General features: G+C 39.2%; 1 protein-coding gene across 2 annotated transcripts in view; it reads right to left on the bottom strand.

Moving 5' to 3' along the window:
* Nucleotides 1–21,194, bottom strand: part of LOC148847990 (uncharacterized) — a 51,047-nt gene that overhangs the window by 13,348 nt on the left and 16,505 nt on the right. For both annotated transcript variants that reach the window (XM_088949940.1, XM_088949941.1), the window contains exons 7-13: nt 19,010–19,086; nt 18,634–18,902; nt 14,462–14,518; nt 14,206–14,374; nt 2,802–2,859; nt 2,629–2,714; nt 2,473–2,529 (exon numbers count right to left, since the gene is read on the bottom strand). In XM_088949940.1, the coding sequence (XP_088806066.1) occupies nt 2,473–2,529; nt 2,629–2,714; nt 2,802–2,859; nt 14,206–14,374; nt 14,462–14,518; nt 18,634–18,902; nt 19,010–19,086 (773 nt within the window). The remainder of the gene's footprint in view (nt 1–2,472; nt 2,530–2,628; nt 2,715–2,801; nt 2,860–14,205; nt 14,375–14,461; nt 14,519–18,633; nt 18,903–19,009; nt 19,087–21,194) is intronic.

Here is a 21,194-nt window from a genome sequence, read left to right as displayed (position 1 = left end):
TTTTAGGGTAGGCGCCTCGTCCAGGGCCTAAACGTAGCCCATTCAAAAGGCGCACGCCTGGTGCACCTAGGCATGCACCTGGTGCGCCTTGCGCCTTAGCCCAGGCATGTGCCTTTTGAAAATTTGTCGCCTTTTCCATTTTTTTTAGTCTAGCCGCTAGGCCGGGGGCTTCGCCCCCAAACCCCTGTGCCACGCCCCTCAAGGACAGCCCAAACAAGGCCTTCGCGAGCAAACCGGAGCTTCGAGAATCCCCTATTTGGTAATGTTGTCCATTCATTCATCCTAATAAAATATCTTCTTAAAAGCAATTAAAACTATAAAATTATTATTTTGTGTGAAAACTAAGAATTTAAGACCCTAACATGGCCTTGTTTAGGCTTGCCTCGAGGGGCGTGGCACAAAGGCGGCTCGTAGAATTAGGAATGTAATATGTCACATTAGCTACTTGATGCAATTGAGAAAAAAAGGAGATTTTGGGTTTTATATGCTTGAAAATGTTTTATATGTTTGATTTCATTTTTAAATTCTCATTTGAATATGCTTTACATATTATATTTATGTGTTTTAATTTTAGATAATAGGATTTTTAAAACATTTATTTTAAAACTTAAGTTTACATTTTTATTAATATTATGTTTTATAATTTTTTGCATTTTTTTATTTTTTTTTGCATTTTTTTGATTTCTTAGCTTTTTTTTTAATTTTGCACCTTGCACCTTTAAAACACTGATACAAGGCCACGGCTCATGGCTTGGCCAAACTTCTGTGGATACAGATCCTATTAAAGGAGTTGGAATCCAAATTGATGGACCCTTAAAGCTATATTGTGATAACCAGGCTGCCATCAACATTGCTAACAACCTAGTCTAGCATGATAGAACCAAGCACATTGAAATTGATAAACATTTTGTTCGAGAAAGGATTATTTCAGGAGATCTTTGCATACTTCACTTGCCATCTGGAAAACAGCTGGCCGATGTCTTTACTAAACGGCCATCCAAGACAAGATTTCATGAATTATTAGGCAAGTTGAGCATGATAGATATCTATGCTCACTTGAGGGGGAGTGTTGTGAGATATAATATGTTAGTGGGCGTAAATATTGTATTAGTTAGTACTTAGTAGTGTGCCTGGGCCTTAAACATTATGTGTTTCTTTTCTTTTTCTCAGCCCACCTAATAGGGGGCTTTTATGTAATTTTCTTGCCTTTTAAACCTTAATATAAATTTCTGGGTAGGACAGGAGAGAAACTGCCGCCCCATTCTCAAAACATCTTGGACTGTTCCATTCTTCTCTTCTTCCTCATTCAGTCATTCTTCCTTAACAGACTACATAGGCATCTGTCTAACCTGAATTTTCATTGGTTAACCACTAGTTTTCTCTTGTTACTAGCAAGTACTATTTAACTTGCTTAAACTTGTTCAAAATTTCACTTTCCCAAACTGTGAATGCTTCCTGGATTTGTAAACATTTTACAATTGACTACTTCCCCAAGATGAAATTTGAAAAAGTTCCCCCAAGAAATAAGGTTTTTTGTTGAGAAATGTCATTTGAAGATCAATATTTGTGACATTTGTGTTCTATGTGAAGCAAATGGGAAATCTGTACTACATCTGCTATCTCCTACAGTTATACATCTAGTGTATGGGATAGGCTCCAGTCGCTCTTTGGCTGTAAGTGGTTACCCACCAGAGAATATAGAGATCTTTAAAAGGGATCTCTTTTCAACCCCAAGACAAAAAGAGGCAAAAAAAAAATCTTGTGATGCACTAGGACGGCCACACTATGGTTCTTTTAAACCAATGGTCTCCACCGTCAGCACACCATTAGAAGCTAAACTTTGATGATTGTAGCATTGGGAACCCCGGACCTGCAGGAATAGGGGGTATAAGAAATAAAATTGGGATTTCATTGCTATCTTTTCAGGACCAATAGGAATTAGCAGATTCTACAACAGCAGAATTGAAAGCCTTACTTCAAGGCCTACAGATTTGTAAGAGGATGAGTCTGGGCAACATTGTTGTTGAAGGATATCCCAAGAATGTAATTGGTTGGTTAAAGGAGACACAAAGTACATGGCAACATAGACACACATTGAGGGAGGCTAAACAATTGGCTAGAGAACTGGGTGTGGTTTGAAGCTGGACTTACAGAACAGCAAACAGCATGGCTGACTCGCTTGCAAAACAAGGAGTCAATAGGGATGATTTACATCGGGGACTAGTATTATGATAATCTTGTAATTGTATACAAGGATAAGGGTTAGGTAGTTGAATTTATTCTGTGCATATTTACTTTTTAATCAATGAATATCTTTTACTGTTGCATATAAAAAAAAAGATAAAACTTGAAAAAAAAAAAAAAGCTCATTAGAAAACAAGTTACCTTTCAAAAAAAAAAAAGAAAGAAAAACAAATTACAAATATTAGTTCCTTGAGCTATGAAGTCTAGAGATCTGTAAACAAGGTGTACCTGTAAGCATGCATAAGCAATAGCAGTAGCAAAGTAGAAGTTTGCATTGCCAGTACCCTGTCAATATCATCAAGTATAATTATGGGAATGACCTCTTTCATCCAATGTGGACTTGCAAAACAATGTATGTCAGTATGAGAGAGAGAGAGAGAGTACCCTCCATATCCACAAGTTGTGCATCACAGGGCTGAGCAGAGAAACTCCGGTGTAACCACAAAAAAGGAAGAAAGAGAACTTCATTTCTGCATATCATTGTAAGATAGATATCCTAAGATGTCAATCAAACTCTAGTAGAAACAGCTGTAAGATCAAGGCAAAAGAAGCTTCACCTGCTAGTTCATTAATAAACAAACCCAGAATACCCAAGTACAGTGCTGAATCTCCAACCTAATCCATTTTAAACAGGAAAAGAAAAAATGAATAAATTTACATTTATGAATACCTATTTGAAACAATAAAAGAAAACAGTAAATCCCCAACAGATTGCTCTTTTGCAAGGCTTGTTTACATAAATTTTCTAGATGGCAATAATATTAACACTTTTAAAAGATAACAGTTTCCCTTTGAATTAGTAGGAAATATGAAGCTGCATGGAAGCAGTGATTAATCAATTAAACTGACAGGAAGAAAGATGGATCTTTTGAAATTTCAAAATCAAATCTAAGATAACAGTAAATCCAACATGAACATTAGAACCTTCTATCCAAATAACAAAAAGAAATCTAAGAGTGGAAACATCTGAACAGATTAATTTTCATCAAATGCAAGTAACCAACCAATTTATATATATTATAAGAAACAGACTTGACAACCAGATCACCAAAACTTTGCCAAGTCCAAAATGAGTACAGAACCTAGCTTTCAAAAAATAGGAAAAGAACAGATTAATTTTCATCTTATGCAAATAACCACTCAAATAATTAAATGATCTAAAAACTGGGTCTCATTAGATGGTCAAATAGGTTAAACTGGAACTGACCTTTTATCTGTCAAGCAGTATGAACTGCCTGGCGAATCCAGAAAGAGAAATCATATCAACTACTTGGCTGAATAATGGCTCAATAAAAAAACTGATTTGCTTCTTTTTGCTTTATCTTTCCTTTCAGGCCAGTTTATTATAAGATTAAGCCAACATTACAAACAGATTGAACCAAACCAATTAACCAACCCCCCTTCCGTTCTCTGTCCAGTCAAGTTCTTAACCATTGAATCAACTACACAAGTAAATGCAGTTTTAACAGTACACAGGAACATATGTCAGAAACTCAGAATCTATTGTGGTTACCTGTACATAGATAATGTATGTGTTGAAAACTTTAAATTTTAGTGTAACCATGCTATATATTGGTATATAATTCAGAAACTGTGTAACAAGGACATGGCAAATGTGGAGGTTGGAGAAATGTCAGCATAGGGGCCATTGCTTAGTGAAATTGAAAAACCTGTCTGACAAGCATGAGAACTCAGGTTCAGGTCTGAAAACAGCCACTTTATGCAGGGGGGGGGGGGGGGGCTGAAATTTAAAGGTTGGTTAGATCTGTATCCAGTCTACCCCTCCCAAGACTCCAGATAACTAGGACCAACCTTGGGCAATGGCCTTTTAGAAGTGCCAGTACATTATACACCATGAAAGTCCATAAGACCATAACAGAGAATGACACCATGACACTCCAATTTTTTTGAAGCTTTTCTGCGTGTACCCATTTCATTCTCACACTAAAGGAATGAAGGTGTTATGACATTGTATTAGAAGTGCCATCATTTGGAGTAGGGGGGTGTGGTTGAAAGAAATGCAAGACTATTTGAAAATAAAGAATAAAATTCACTAACCTCAAACTAATCGAGGTGAGAATAGCACATTGGGCGCTGGTTAGTGAAAATTTTAAGAGGGTTACAACGAACAATTTAATAAGATGGCATATTGTAGCAAATGTCTCAAGAAGACATCACATAATTGAGAGTTGGATCCCTCTAGAAGCTGGTAGATCAAAACTAAATTGTGATGGCTGCAGCCTTGACAACCCTGATGCATCAAGAATTGGAATAGTAATAAGGGATGAATAGGGTAGTGTACAGCTTAGGTTTTCTGGGCCTTAAGGAATTGGTAACTCCCTAAGGCTGAATTGATGGCAGTGCAAGGTCTAAACCTGGCAACAGTGAACTGTTAGAGCTATATTATTGTAGAGGGGACTGCCAAGTTGTCATTTCTTGGTTGAGAACAGAAAATGGAGTACCATTGAAATTCAGGTTCACAGTTAGGGAAGATCAGTCATTAGAAATTAGTCTGAATTGCTTGTTCAGAAGGATCCCAAGAAGTGCTAATGAGTCTGCTGATGGCCTAGCTAAGTCAGGAGTTTCAAGGCAAACATTAGTCTGGGGTCCAGGTCCTGGAAATGCACTGTAAAGTAGTGCTGTCAGCTCTCAGCCAGCATGATCCTTTGATAATGAACATAACCCATTTTGTTGAATATCCAAAAACTGCCTTGGCACTTTCAATGCTAATGCCAACACCAGACACAGACAGTTGGTTCATTGTCAAAATCTTCCAAGGTATGTCAGGCAAAAAATAAAAGTAAGAAAGGCCTGAATGTTACAAATATAAAAAGCCCCTTCCATGCTATGGATGTATGTGTGAAGATAGATAGATAGTGAGAGAGAGAGAGAGAAAAGTGAGGGGATGAAGCATCCCTGTTTTTGTTGCTCTCTTCCACACATCTTATTTCACCAGTTTTAAACAAATGAAGTTCCAAACCATGATTCACCACTTTTAAAGGATTGGAATTTGCATGTTTTTATTAATGTACATCTCCCTTAACAAAGCCATTCCTCTTGCAGCGTAAGTATCAAAAAAGATAGTAGACCTAGGTTGTTGGGAGTTTTATTATTTGCTTGGCAATTGACGGAACAGAATGTTGACAAACAGCCATATCATATGCACTTAATAGATTTTTTTTATCAGAAGAAGAGTTTTATTATTAATCATTGAGTGAACAGGTTACAGAATTACAGTAAATCGTAGAAAGACAATCATTTCCCAACATAATATTACAATACAGCCCAACAAAAGCTGCTGCCCATAAACCCCCTGTTTGGCTAATGAGTCGGCCATATCATTGGCAGTCCTCCTAATCCATGTAAAAGATGAATCAAGCTCCCTTGCCAAGCTTTTATTCTCCCTTAGGGAGTGTCTATAAATCCAAGGAACATTACCCCTGTTGGTAATCCAGGAAATCACCAATTGTGAGTCCCCTTCAACCTCCAGGTTTTTTAAATCTGCTTGCTTAGTAAGTTTTAGACCTTGTAGCAGTGCTAACCGCTGAGCCTTTTGAGAGTCACCTACCTCCAAAAGTCCCGAATACATTACCAATACTTTCCTTCTGGAGTCTCTAAACACACCACCAATGCCCACCAAACCTGGGTACCTATAGAGCTCCCATCGAAATTCCGTTTGATTTTATTGATACCTGGGGGATTTCATTCCATCACCTTTCTTTCTTCCTTCTTTGAGGAGTGTGCCACTTCATTCCCTTGCCCTTACGATATCAGTCATTGAGAAATTTTGAAAGCACTCAAAGTGTTTTTACCCAGTGTGCTATTCTTATCTTTATAGTTTCCACCATAGTTGTCAAGGCAACACTTAGGCGACAAGGTGCCCTTGGAGCCTTACCTCGCCCAGTCGCCAAGTAGTTTTGTGCACTATGTTATAAAATACTTTTATATTTTTAATTTTTTGACATTATAATAGAAGAAGTTCAGGACTGTTATCAGTCTTGAACCCTAATGGATTTCAGGATCGAAGATAAGAAGAAAGGTAAGAGGAAAGAAGAGGAAGAGGGAGGAGAAGCAGTAGAACACAAGGGTTGAAAGGAGGAGCAGAAGCTTAATGTTCTGCCGCCGCCACTTTAATTAATATTTATAGGTTATGCTCATTACATGGAAAGGACAGACCTGCCCTTAGTCTTTACATAACAAATAGAGCAAAAAATAAGACTGAAATAAATAACAACTGAAACAACTAAATGACCAATAGCTAACCCTAGGCAGACTAGAACATCTTCTACCCTACGAACACAGTGGGACCGTAGCTGTGGGGCCCACATCAGTGTTCTCTACACTCCCCCTCAAGTTGGGAATAAATGTTTATCATTCCCAACTTGGATAGATCTGCCTCTAGCTTCTTCCGTGGTACAGCTTTGGATAGGATATCTGCCAGTTGCATATTGGAGGTGATGTATGGGAGACACACTTCTTGTGATGAGACCCTCTCTCGTACAAAGTGTCGATCAACTTCAATATGTTTAGTCCTGTCATGCTGCACTGGGTTGTGTGCTATATTAATAGCCGCTTGATTATCACAATACAGCATCAGGGGCTTCTCATACTCAATACCCAACTCCTCAAGTAGTGATCTCAGCCAAAGAATTTCAGCAACTCCATTAGCCATTGACCTGTACTCAGCTTCAGCACTGAATCGGGAGACAACACTCTGTTTCTTACTCCTCCAAGAAACCAGGTTACCTCCCACAAGAGCATAATATCCAGAGGTAGACCTTCTGTCATCAACACTCCCAGCCCAATCGGCATCCGTATAGACTTCCACCATCATGTGGTCATTGTTCTTGAACAGTATACCTCTACCCGGGCATCACTTCAAGTATGCTAGTATTCTTTCTGTTGCTAGAAGGTGCGTGGTTCTAGGAGAATGCATGTACTGACTGATAACACTAACGGCAAAACTGATGTCTGGTCGGGTAAGGCATAGATATAGGAGCTTTCCCACTAACCGCTGGAACATAACTTTGTCTTCAAGCAGCTCCCCACTCTCTGCACTAATCCTGTGGTTCTGTTCAATGGGTGTATCTGCAGGTTTGACACCTAGCTTTCCAGTTTCAGCCAAGAGATCTAAAACATATTTCCTCTGAGAGACAAAGATCCCCTGTTTAGATCTAGCAACCTCAATACCCAAAAAATAGCGTAGTGTACCCAGATCTTTCACCTCAAACTCTTGATGAAGGAGCTGTTTGAGGGACTCAATCTCATGGTTGCCATTTCCTGTCACCACAATATCATCAACATAAACTGCAAGTAGTGTCAGTGACGACTCCACCCTCTTGATGAACAGTGTATGATCTAACTGGGCCTGTACATAACCGAACTTCCCAAGGGCTAGTCTGAATCTGTCGAACCAAGCTCTAGGTGACTGCTTCAAACCATACAATGCCTTATTGAGCCGGCAGACCTTCTTACCTGCCTCTGTATCATAGAATCCAGGAGGCAACTGCATGTAAACCTCTTCCTGCAAGTCCCCATTCAGGAAAGCATCTTAACATCCATTTGGTACAAAGGCCAAGTGTAGCTTGCTGCAAGAGATAATAGAACCTGAATGGTGGTCATCTTGGCTACCGGGGCAAATGTCTCCAAGTAATCTATACCATAAGTCTGAGTGAACCCTTTTGCAACTAGCCGATCTTTGTACCTCTCAATGGAACCATCTGCATTGTGCTTCACAGTAAATACCCACATGCATCCAACTGGTTTCTTTCCTTTAGGCAAGTCAACTAGCTCCCAGGTATTATTTTTCAATAGGGCATCCATTTCAACTTGCATCCATTTCAACTTGCATTGCACCTCTCCACTCCGGGACTGATAGGGCTTCTTGCACTGTTCTCGGAATAGGGACATCAGCAACGGAGGTGAGATAGGACCTGTAGGAGGGAGATAGGCGATCATAGGACAAAAACTGGGAGATGCAGTGGGCTATAGATGTGGTGCAATGCCGTTTTCCTTTACGGAGGGCAATGGGAAGGTCAAGGTCATATGCAGAGGGTGAGGTAGCAACAATGGAAGGAGTCTTTGTGGGCCCTGGGACTATCTGGACTTGGAGCCGCATAAGAGATTGGAGTTGGCTGGGACCGCTGATGACCAGGATCAACCTGCCTACATCGCCTGTGATAGACTCTCAACTCCCGATCCTTTTGACCACCCTCGCTACTACAGCCCTCATCACCAACTAGAATAGGTAAGGGAACAGCCCCAAAGGTATTAACCCTGTCCTCACTGCACTACCCCTGAAGAAAAGGACCCAAATCTCCACGCTCACTACTCTCCCCCTGAGGAGAGACCCGAGAATAGTAGGGTGTCTCCTCAAATAAAGTGACATTCATGGATACAAACTTCTTCCCTGAGACAGGATCATAACAACAATAACCCTTTTGAGTTTGTGCATAACCAAGAAATATGCATTTGGAGGCCTTGGGTTCAAACTTGGAGTGATGGGGACCGAGAAGCTGAACAAAGTAGGTACAACCAAATGTCTTGAGGGGAATAATGAACAACTCCTCATTGGGGTATAGAAGGGAAAAAGGAGGTTTCATATCAAGAACCCGAGAAAGAATCTGATTAATAAGATATACCGTCGTAAGGATAGCATCACCCCAAAAGCGAATAGGGACATTGGAGGTAAACATAATACTTCTAGCCACCTCCAAGATGTGCCTATTCTTCCTCTCTGCAACCCCATTCTGCTGAGGTGTATGAGGGCAAGTGCTCTGGTGGATAACCCCATGATTAAGGAGGTATGATGCCAATGGCTTAGCAAAGTATTCCTTTGCATTATCAGATCTAAGCACTTTTATCCTGGCATCAAACTGGGTTAGGATCATTTGGTGGAAGTTTTGGGTCAGGGCAGGCAACTCATCTCGTGATCGCATAAGATAAACCCAAGAAAACCGGGTGTGGTCATCAACAAATAACAAAAAATACATGTACCCACCCATAGAAGGAATGTGATATGGCCCCCAAACATCAGTATGCACAATATCAAAAGAACTATTACTCCTTTTATTACTCAATGAATAAGAGTTTCTACAATGTTTAGCAAACTCACAACTTTCACACTTCATCTGAGATGACTCAACAGACTCAAACAAAGTAGGAAACAGACTCTTCAAGGACCGAAAAGATAAATGACCCAATCGGTTATGCCAAAGCATAACCGGACTCACAACCTGAGAAACAAGTAACTTCTTATCCACTGACTCTTCCCGACGAGAACTCTCCCCGAGCAGATAGATCCCATTCGTCTCACAGCCAGTCCCAATCACCTTCTTCGTCTCCAGGTCCTGAAAAACACATCGGTCAGGAAAGAAAGTTACTGAACAGTTCAAATGTTTGGTAATACTACTAACAAAAAGGAGGTTAGTATCCAGTTTAGGAACATGCAAGACAGAGGACAAGGATATAGTATCCAACAGTTTGATGTCACCCTTGCCAGAAATAGGGACAAGAGAGCCATCAGCTATAGATACTTTATCCCTACCAGGAGATAAGTGATAAGTAGTAAACAAAGAGGGCAAGCTAGTCATATGGTCGGATCTATTACCCAACACAGTTCAGTAGTACCTGGAGCGGAGGCATGGTAGGCTGAGACTCGAGTACCCGAGTGTGCAAAGGCCGATGTGGCCGGAGTTGATGATTACTGCAGTAACTGAGCTGAACTGCCAACTTCCTTCTCCAATTGTATTAGAGCAGCCCGAACTACAGCTAAGGTCTCTAATGGTGTGCCTCTCATGCCAGATGAGGATGTTGAATCAGTAGTCATAGCCGCATGAGCATTACCCCTTTTATTTCTCAACCTTGTCGGGACCAAATGTGGATGCAGCTTCCAACATGTTTCTTTTGTGTGTTTAGGTATCTTGCAATGCTCACACACTACATCCCTTTTATCTTCCTTCTTTCTGTCCCTCTCTGAATCACCCTCTGTTTTGGGTTTGACAGCTACCAAGGCAGGTGTAAGCGGCTGAGGTTGCATCATGACTTTCCTCCTGGTCTCTTCACTGTGCACTAAGGAATATGCCTGAGAGAGGATCACACTATCTCCGGTCAAAATCTGTTACCTCACAATATCATATTCTGAATTCAGTCCTGCCAAGAACTCAAACACTCTGTTTGTCTCGATGTGCTTTCTATGTATCTGAGCATCTTTGAGACTCTCCCACTCAAGAGTCTCTAAGTGATCAATCTCATGCCACAGGGACTTCAAGGTAGAGAAGTAGACCGACACCAGTTTCTCTCCTTGTTTAAGGGAATTCACCTCACATTTCAACTCATATGCTCTGGCAACATTAAGGGGTTGGGAGTAAGTCTCTTTCATCACATTCCATATCTCCTTGGCTGTCTTTGCCCATAAGTAATTTCGGCTGATATGGGGCTGCATAGAATTACAGAGCCATGTCATAACCAAGTAGTTTTCTTGGACCCACTTGGTATACATAGGGTCTCCCTTGGAAGGTTCTGCCACATCTCCCAGGAGATACCCTACTTTGCCCCTTCCCCCAATAGCCATCATGGCTGATTGGGCCCATTCCAAATAGTTTGATCCATCAAACTTTACGGTTGTAATCTGAAAATTTGTCTCAGAACCACCACCATAACTGCTGTTCCCAAAACTACCTTCTGCCTGATTCTTAAACTCCATTTCGGTCAAGAACCAGAAGTCTCAAAATTATGGTTACTACAATCAAAACCAGCACTAGGACTCCCAACCACAGTCACAAAATCAGTATAGAACCAATCTGTACTCACGGTAGATGTGCATGAAACATGTATAAGACTGATCTGAAATCAATAGCCACACACAACAGCAACAGTCCGAACTGTTTTCACCCCTTTAGAAGTGTTTGAAACCCCAAAAGAAAACTGAAAAACAGTTTCAAGAGCAATCTGATATGCTGAAGCCAATTTGAGGTTTTAATCAGTCCTAAGAGCCGTACACTCCAGACAGTACCGTACGGATAAGGTTTGTATTAGGGTTAATATGAAACCCTAAAACTTATCAATGTTGAGGAGAACTATTAGGGTTTGCCGCAGGGATAAGATCACAAGGTTCGGCCTAATACTAGGGCTTGCCGTAGGGATAAGACAAAACCCTAGAGAATAGAGAGATAAAACCCTAGAGTGGTTCGGACACCCTTGCTGGATAGGTCCAACCTATCTTCTCTGATGTTACTTCTCTCAGAAAATAAAAGGCTTACAATAGGATGCAGTTCGCTGCTTACCAAGGTTACCCGAACCCTAGCCTTCTCTGATTCTTCCTGATCACCAACTCGCTGCAACTGTGGCACTTCTTCAAACAGCTGCTAATCCTCAGGAGATCTCCAAGAACCAGTCAACGAACTCTGCTTTCTCAGCTTCCAGCCTTAGATGGTTCTCATGTGGTCGGCTGGACTAGACTCACATGAGAAACCCTAGCTCTGATACCAAGAAGAAGTTCAGGACTGTTATCAGTCTTGAACCCTAATGGATTTCAGGATCGAAGATAAGAAGAAAGTAAGAGGAAAGAAGAGGAAGAGGGAGGAGAAGCAGTAGAACACAAGGGTTGAAAGGAGGAGCAGAAGCTTAATGTTCTACCACCGCCACTTTAATTAATATTTATAGGTTATGCTCATTACATGGAAAGGACAGATCTGCCCTTAGTCTTTACATAACAAATAGAGCAAAAATAAGACTGAAATAAATAACAACTGAAACAACTAAACGACCAATAGCTAACCCTAGGTAGACTAGAACATCTTCTACCCTACGAACACAGTGGGACCGTAGCTGTGGGGCCCACATCAGTGTTCTCTACAATAATTATAAAATAGGCATTATTAAACTAGAATACTCATTTTTTGTGTTTATGTACTAATTTCTTTTTATTATTTTCTTATTTGTTAGGGTTTAATCAACACAAACATTGCTAACTGTTGTATTGAACCCATGGTTCAAAGTATCGATACACCTCTGTGTATCGGCAGAGGTGTATCAGTACTTATAACGATACTCCCCCTATTTTTTTATTTCTTTGCTTTTCAATTTCATTTATATATATATATATATATATATATATATATATATATATAGAGAGAGAGAGAGAGAGAGAGAGAGAGAGATCATTTTAAAAAATGGGTTCCCGAAAACACCTGTAAACATGTGTATTGGGGCGCCAAAGATACAATACAATACACCCGATACGGGGCATATCATATCAAAGTTTTGATCCTTGGTTGAATCCTCAAAGATTTAAGAACCTGAACCAATGAGCAAGGGAAGAACTTAAAATTTTGTCTAATCAACACATTTTCTTCTTATAGATCTTCTTCTTCTTCCACCTTTTCTTTTCTTCTTTTCCTATAACAAAAGTAGGGGTTCAGCCCCTATATTTTTTGAATTTTCTTTCCTTTGTTCCTTTTCTTCTCTTCAAATGTTGATTTTCTAAACTTAAAACATGAAATGTATACTTCTCTTATGAAAATTATGGATAATTATTAAGGAAAGATGGCTATGGAACCTAGGATATATGGTTTTACTTAAAAAAAAAAAAAAAAACATCGCCTAGGCGTTGCCTAGGTGCCCGCCTAGGCAACTAGGCAACAAGGCGCCCCCTGTCGCCTGGCCTCACCTTGGCGCCTTAAAAACTATGGTTTCCACAATTTCCCTTTGCCCTAAACTTCTCATTAAAAATCCATGCATTCCCTTCTTTCCAAACAGTCCACACTAATGCCACCCTAACTGATTTCCACATAACTATTCCTCTTTTCATTGGCTGCCTTAAGAAATTTGGGTTGAAAAGACTACACTACATCCTGAGGAGAGCTCCACCTTGAACGAAAAAGAGAGCAAAAAGACTCCCAAACAAAGAGCACAAAAGGACAGTAGATCAATAAATAGGAAAAGGATTCACCATTTGTAAAACAAAAAGAGCACACATGAGGAGAGAGGCATTTATTTAGCCTCCTCTTTTGAAGCATGTTACAGGTGTTCACCTTTCCAAGAAAAACCTCCCAGCACAGTGCTTGAATTTCAGGTAGAATGGACTTACTACATATCCTTCACCGAGAAATGCTGTTGGAAGAGGTAGACTAAACCCTAGTGTCCTCCACAGATTGATCCAGGAAGGTTTGCTTAAGTTTGTCTAGAAATTGAATAAGGGCCTCACACTCATTATCCCTCAGCCCCCTCCTAAAACCAAAGTCCCAACTCAAGCTTTACTAGGTGGTCTCTTTTTACAAACAAAGTCCTGACCAGAAGGGAGGTCTAGGAATAGGAGGGGGCTGAGTCGAGATTGTAAAATCTTCTTTAATCTTCTTTAATCTCCCAACTAAAACTTTTGCTATGATTTTATAGAGGCTTCCCATTAGGCTTATAGATCTGAAACTCTTTGGTACTTTTGCCTCCTTGGGGATTAGAGAAATGAAAGTTGAGTTTATTCCTTGAGATATTTCCCCCTTCAAAATAAAACATGCAGGCCCCATGTATTTAATTCTGGTGTGGAATCTTATCATTGGTTCCACAGCCCGGTGAACAGCTAAAGCGTTCAGCTAAACCTCACTCCTTCAGTCCACCCCTCCAAGACCCCAGACAGCCAGAATCAGCATTGGATAATGGCTCTTTATTAAAGGTATGCCATAATGCTCCTGATCAATATTCAAGAACGCTATTGATTTATGGACAAAAGTAAAACAAACATCCACATCACTGTTTAAATACATTTTGCTTATTTATAGCAGATTGACGAAGGGCGTATGAAAGGTGAATAACACATGTAAATCTTTACATCTTGCAAAACCATTTCAATCATTTACCATATAAGGAAATTGGATAACATTTGGTGATTTACATGGTTGAGAGGAAATACATAAACTCCATCTTTATGAAACCATAGTATCAACTCGAACATGAATGGAAACTTACAGAAGGATAAGATTTAAGCATGGAAGAGATTGCAATATACACAAAAGCCAAAAAACATGGCCGATGTTTCAGGCGTATGGCCAATGGTAATATCATGAAGAGAATATTGATGTGGAAAACAATTAGAAAGAAATCCCTGAAGAAATCAAAAACCTCTGCAAAGAAATACCTGCATTTGATTTTTGCACCAATTAGGATATAACTTCAGTTAAAATATCTGGTCAAATCTATTAGTGTCTATTAACTTTCACCTCACCATAAGACGCCAATATTAGGAGATAGATCTTCCATAGTAAGAATAAATCCATGTGTTCTGCAAAAAAAACCCAGACAAACAAGAAAACAACCAACACATCTTTAAGTTCTAATTTGCTGAAGCCATCTTACAGCATAAGGAAACTAGCACATGATTACTGATCTATAGTAAATAATTAAAAATCAGAATAATCACAAAAAAGCATGACAGAGTCGAGTTCTTTAACTAACAACCAAAAATTGAAAGTAACTAAATCATTAAGCAAGTAGGAAATTTACTCTTCAACATACCCATTTGTGGATCAAATGTGAAAAAGAAAACAATTTCACAAGAACTACATGCCCTTTTCCACATGGGAGGGAGAATTTTGAGTTAACATAAGTACAACAATTTTCTAGTGAATAAGTGATTCCATTCAGAAGTTCACAAATAACTTCAGACACATCAACTAGGATTCAACATTCATGAACTGAGTTGGTGAATACAAATTAAAAATATTCCTAGCAATAAGTAAAAACCCTTCTCAAGTTTGCAAATCCTTTATTTCTAATTTTAACCTACATGTCACAAATCATCATCCCCAATCAAGCAAACTTATGCTTCTTCCATAGAGTCAGGAATTAGCTCGACAAGTGGGATCTGTTAAAGACAGATTTATGCAGAGAAATATCAGAAATGAAAGAAAATGGTTTATGAAAAGGGGGGGAAGTGAAAAAGAAAGAAAGAGAGGAAAAGATTTACAAGAAACCAATTGAAATCTAATAATTTGAAACAAAATAAACAACAAGCTGGAATAGACTTAAATACCACTATGAAAACCTACTGGTTAATAAAATAAAGAAAAGGGGAGGAAATGTGAACTATGAATTCTAACCATGCCTAAGATATAAGAGCATGATCATATGATCTACTCCCCCTTGCTTCCAGATGATGGCTCTAGGAGGAGAAGAATGAATGCAGCAGTCATATAAGAGATATTCTATTATGAATTCCCATGCCCAGATATAACATGTTTGGAGTTGCTATTTGAATTGAAACTCTCCTACAAAATAGATCACAGTATGGATCATCTGGTTTGCATTGGGTCATAGGGAAATGGTAAATCACATTCAGGACAAAGAATTGGTCACACAAGTGGTCTGTCATGCCATTTGGATGATAAAACAAACTAATCATTCTTAATCGTCAAAAGACTGCTTTATATTTCAAAAGCATACTTCCAGTGCTACCTTTATTAAGAGTGCTTGATCCATCCTGAATAAATTCTCCAAGTATAGAGATAAGAGCAACTATGTAACAGATATGAATTTTCAAAGGGTGCAGTCCCCAGACAGAGATTTCACTCGTGTATGTTGTACAACAACCAAATGAGCCTACATTGGTAAAAGGCCAAAAGAAGATTTTAAGAGGCTTGATCCTCAAGGTAATTAGGTATTTATATCCTTCCAAGAGTTGCAAAATTCTGGCTCTGCTTCACTAGGAGAAAGAATGAAATATGGAAAGAAAGCAATAAAAAATGCAAGAGGAAAATCAGATAGCCCCTTATTGTACAGAATTTTCAGCTGCCTATCCAATGAGACCAAGATCCTTTGAGACTGATGAAAATAATGAAAGTTATGGTCAAAGCAAATTGTGGTACCATTCATAAAATTAAATTTTAATGGATATTGTTTACATACCTAGATAACTTAGGTATTGGATGAGTGTTTAGAAATAGTGTCAGTCAGATCTTAGCCTTTTTTTCTGATCCCATTGGCTATGGCAACTCTATAAGGGAAGAACTGATGGCAGTACAGACTGTACTACAAGGCCTGAGACCAGGGAAAGCACTACACTTGGTGCCTATTTTGAAGGGCTGAACTGAACATTCAGCTCAGCTGGCTCAGCTGCTTTGAGGCGCTCTGGATAAGGTATCTAAAGAAGCTGAAGCAGACAGCCCAAAATGACCGACTGCAGCCAATTTGGGTTCTCTGGATTTTTGCCAAACATAGCTTAAGCGCTGTCCATGTAGGGCCCACCTCGGAAAGCCAGAAGCTTCTGTGCTTCAGCCCTCCCAAATGAGCACTTGGTAGTATAAGCAGACCTGGAAGTACTTGTTGGGTGGATGATGAATAACAGTACTGGCTCATGTAAGTGCAGACGTATTTTTTCTTTTTATTTTGATCAATAACAGAATTTCATTAGATTAAAGAAATAGGTGTGGCAATCCAGAGAGAGTTAAAAAGACTTTAACTCTCAACAAGAGAGCAAACATAGCATTTCACAATACAGCCCAGTATAATTGATCCCTACCCACCCCCTGCTTTGCCAAAGCATCTGCAAATGCATTTGCTGTTCTTTTCACCCACTGAAATTGGATGTCCATCCCCCTAGTTAGCCACTTAATTTCCTTTCTTTCATTAGCATACTTCCAAAGCCCGCTTCCCCTCTGTAACCAACTTTGAGTCCCCTTCAATAATTAACTTCTGTATATTCAGTTCCTTACTCTTTCTAATACCCTCCAAAACAGCGTAGATCTCAGATCTAAGAGAGTCCCCAACCCCAATGGAGCACGAATACATTGCTAACACTTCCCCTCCTCATCTCTGAAGACACACCCTACAACTGAAGGGCCTGGGTTACCCTCACTACTCCCATCAAAATTTAACTTTATAAATCCATTGCTAGGAGGTGACCACGCAGAAGCAGCAGAAAACCGAGCCGATACAGAGTTAGCCACTTCCATCCAGTTATTCAACAGCATAACCATAGAAACATCATCAAATAGCTATAAAGATTTTAACCAATGCACCACCCTGACTGTTATGACCTCAATAATACCTTCTTTACTTCTTTCTTTTTCAGAAAAAAATCTGGCATTCCTTTCCTCCCATAAAGTCCAGCAAGTGGCAGCCCTCACACATCTCCACATAATTCTTCCCCTGGAGTGGTAAGGGATTCATTTAGTGGACCCAAAGGCCAGCCAATAGCATGGCTGAGGCTTTGGTAAGACAAGAAGTGAATAGGAACCAACTAATTTGGGGGTTGTCTTCCCAAGAAGGAAGTCTGTAATATGAAATCAAGATAGTATGTTCACAAATAGGGGTGATTAGTAAGACACTAAGACTAGCCCAATGAAAAAGGTGCTTCGCATTTCAGATTGTATGTCTTTTTTTTCTAAAAACTCAATAAAGTTGATTGTTAATGATCAAAACAACGAAATTTAGGGTCACATTAATGTTAGTTTGTCTATGGGTTGAATCTTAGTCAAAGTAGGAAACTCTGGTTATTCTAGAATCTATTGTAAAGGTTGGCCTAATCCTATTGTCTACATCTATAAAAGGCCCATAATTGAATGGTTAAGACAAATTGAATGAATTTGTTATCATCATAATAGATAAGACAAAAGGCCCATAATCTTAGCCAAAGTTTGAATGTTTTGAGGTTTGCCCCCTCTTTCTTCTCTTTCTCTACTCTATTCTTTTAATCTCTTCTATATTTTGAAACCCCTTTGTCTCCTCTCTTTACCCCATCTCAGATCTAGTTTTCCCATTCTTACCCACGTATGAAGATTATAGGACTTTTTCCTTCCTATCCCACATCAAATATTAAAGAGTACACAAGTAGCAAACTAGAACATCCTAGAAGCAATCATAGACAAACTCTTAATATTCCAATGAATCAAATAATAGCATGCCAATTGGAACACAATGCTGGTTCCCTGTTATTTGGGTTTAGAGAGGGGTGAATAGGATCCTAGGAGTGCCAACATGTTGGCTGATTCTCTGGATAAGGCTGGGGTTGGGAAATCTTGTTTAGATTGGGGATGCCCAGGACCAGCTGCTAATTTGTAATATGTAATCAGTTGCTGTCATTTGTTTTTTGTCTTCTGTTTTTGCTTCTGTTGTCATTTGTGGTGTGGCCTCTCTTGGGAGGCCCAACGTTGTATTTTTTGGCAGTATACTTTATATGCAGCTTGGTGCTGAATGAATATTTTTACCCTCTTGCTTATCAAAAAAACAAAAAAAAAAGAAAGAAAAAGAAAAAGAGGGGTGAACAGGATAACACCTAATGCCTGACATTTAAGCATGAAATTTATACATGGATTACATGCTAATAGCATCAATGTCTTTCAAAGAATTTGCTTAGTCCGCAATACATCTACCATATATACAAAATACTACAAAGTTTACCTTTTTAACATCTCCAACAGGCCACCATGCTGTTTAAGGGAAATGCTACATAGAACAAAAACATAAAATAACCAGAATGATGCCCATAACATGAAATGCATAACTGGTCTCCAAAGGAATGGGTGTAATGGTAGCTTTTCCTGACTTGTAACTTCATTGCAGGGATAGTTGCCATGGCATGATGGACTATTTCCATTTTCACTGGAATTTTTTTGCAGGAACAATTTCCTTGGAGGAGCATCAGGACCATATCCTAATAAGAGAATCACCTATGAAAAAACAAAAAAACAAAATAACCATACTAATACCATAACTTTGCATTCCATACGTGAAGAGCTTATAACATATCACAAATAACATAAGCAACAATTTATACCGGAATGATTAAGATCACAGGATAAAGAGACAAATGCATAGCAAGGACCCATCCAAATGCCGCCAAGGGAGCTATACCTGTTACTCATAACAAGCAATAGATTTAACATCAAATACAAAGGAACCAATAACAAATGCTAAAAGAAATTTTATACAGCCAAAACAACTTTCACAAGAACATAACAATGTGGAATCTCCATCTTAATTACATGTTTAATCATGTTAGGTTGTATTAAAAAAAGGGCAGCCCAGTGCATGAGGCTCCCGCCAATGCGAGGTCTAAGGAGGGACAGATGTATGCAGCCTTACCCCTGATATACAGAGAGGCTGTTCCCAAGATTTGAACCCTAGTCACCCAGGTCGCAATGGAGCAACCCAACCGTTGCGCCAAGGCCCACCCTCAATCATGTTCGGTTATATAGCAATATAGCATATATTAATTTAGTAGAGATATTGAGACCTCCAAAAACTATTTTAATATAAATCAGGGGTATAATGATACTCTCTTTGCAAGACATAGTATGAGCATGATTACAAAAATAGCATACCTTACAGATTTGATACCGCACATTGGTATTCATTGCGGGCTTAAGATACTAATCAGAAATCCAAGATTTTATTCTGGAAGGGAACTTGAATTCTATCCATAGATGATAACATTTTTTCAATTTCAGCCATAGATAAAGACCAAAAAAAGAGAAATACAGATAAATAAAAATAAAAGGAGAAAATAAGAAATATAAGAACAAAATTGAGAAAAAAAAAAAGGAAAGGAGGGAAGATGTGAATATCCAAAAACATAACTGAAAATATTGATTATTATATCAGGCATTTGAGTTGTGATAATGAAACTATGGGTTTCTAGGGTAATAGTAGGAAGAAGGCTGAGAAGGGAGGACTTAAAATATTCGACCAGAATCCGAGATTTTGTCCTGGAAGGGAACTAGAATTCTATCTATAGATGATAATATGTTGCCAATTTCAGTCACGGATAAAGAATAAATGAGAGAAAACACATATAAATAGAATTAAGGAGAAAATAAAACATATAAGAACACAATTGAGAAAAAAAGTAGGGAAAAGAAGATATGAATATCCAAATATATAACTAAAAATATTGATTGTTGTATCGGGCATTCAGGCATTTGAATTATGGTGGTGAAGCTGTGGATTTCTAGAGGTAGTGGTAGGAATAAGGCTAGAAATAAGGTTCAGCTGTAATGGTTTCTAGTGGCAGAGGTAGGGAAGTGGAGAAGAGTGAAGACAGGGATCAGTTGTAAGAAGATAGAAGTGAGGGGAAGAAGTTAGTTTCTGGAGTTTGTACATTTGTTGAGGTTGGTTGTTGATTTGGTTGCTTTTGTTCATTAATCTCTTTTTTTTTTTTTTGGGTGGGGGGTGGGGGGGATCTAATGGGTGGAGCATTTTATTTGATGTGGTTGGTTTTGGCTCAAGTTTTTGGTGGGTGTTTTTCTTATAGATAACTGAAAGTATTTCATTAATATAAACAAGCATATACAAAGGATTACATCCGGGGTCTGGGTACCCCTACAAACAGTGACCAATACAATCACTCCCTACCCATAAACATACAAAACTCCCTGCCCTTCCGGGCCTTCCCTTGCCCACAGGAGCAGGTGCACACTCACACCTTAAAACAACTTATCCCAAAACAACCGATCCCCTTCAACCCCTTGCCTTGCTAGAGAGTCGGCCATCCCATTAGCAACCCTTGAAACCCATTGAAAAGTTACTGTTACACCTCTCAGATGCCACTTGATCTTCTTTACCAAATCTCAGTAGCTCCAAGCTGCCCTCTTTTCATTCTTATGGGTAAGTGTTTGGAAAGGAATCACGAAATTTAATCAGGAGTTTAGGGGCTTGATTATATTCAAAGTGGGAGATGGGTCAAGAGTTAGGTTTTGGGAAGATGAATAGATCAGGATAGGGAAACTATGTGATGCTTGCCCAAGATTATACAGGTTGACTGAACAACAAGTCACAACTGATCAGTGTTATGAATGGAGAAGGGAGCGGCTGATTTGGAATCCAAAATTTAGAAGACCTTTGCTTGACCATGAAGTGGAAGAATGTATCCTGCTGTTGGAAAAGTTAGAAAGCATCAGTATTTCTAGGTCCACAGGAGATGGTTTATGGTGGAAAGAGTGTAAAGAAGGAAGATTCTCAGT

The sequence above is a fragment of the Nelumbo lutea genome, chromosome 6, assembly GCF_056320005.1.
Source record: "Nelumbo lutea isolate HS-2025 chromosome 6, American lotus-T2T, whole genome shotgun sequence".
Taxonomy (NCBI): Eukaryota; Viridiplantae; Streptophyta; class Magnoliopsida; order Proteales; family Nelumbonaceae; genus Nelumbo; species Nelumbo lutea.
Note: the sequence above shows the minus strand (reverse complement) of the source record. Positions and strands in the feature narration are given on the sequence as shown.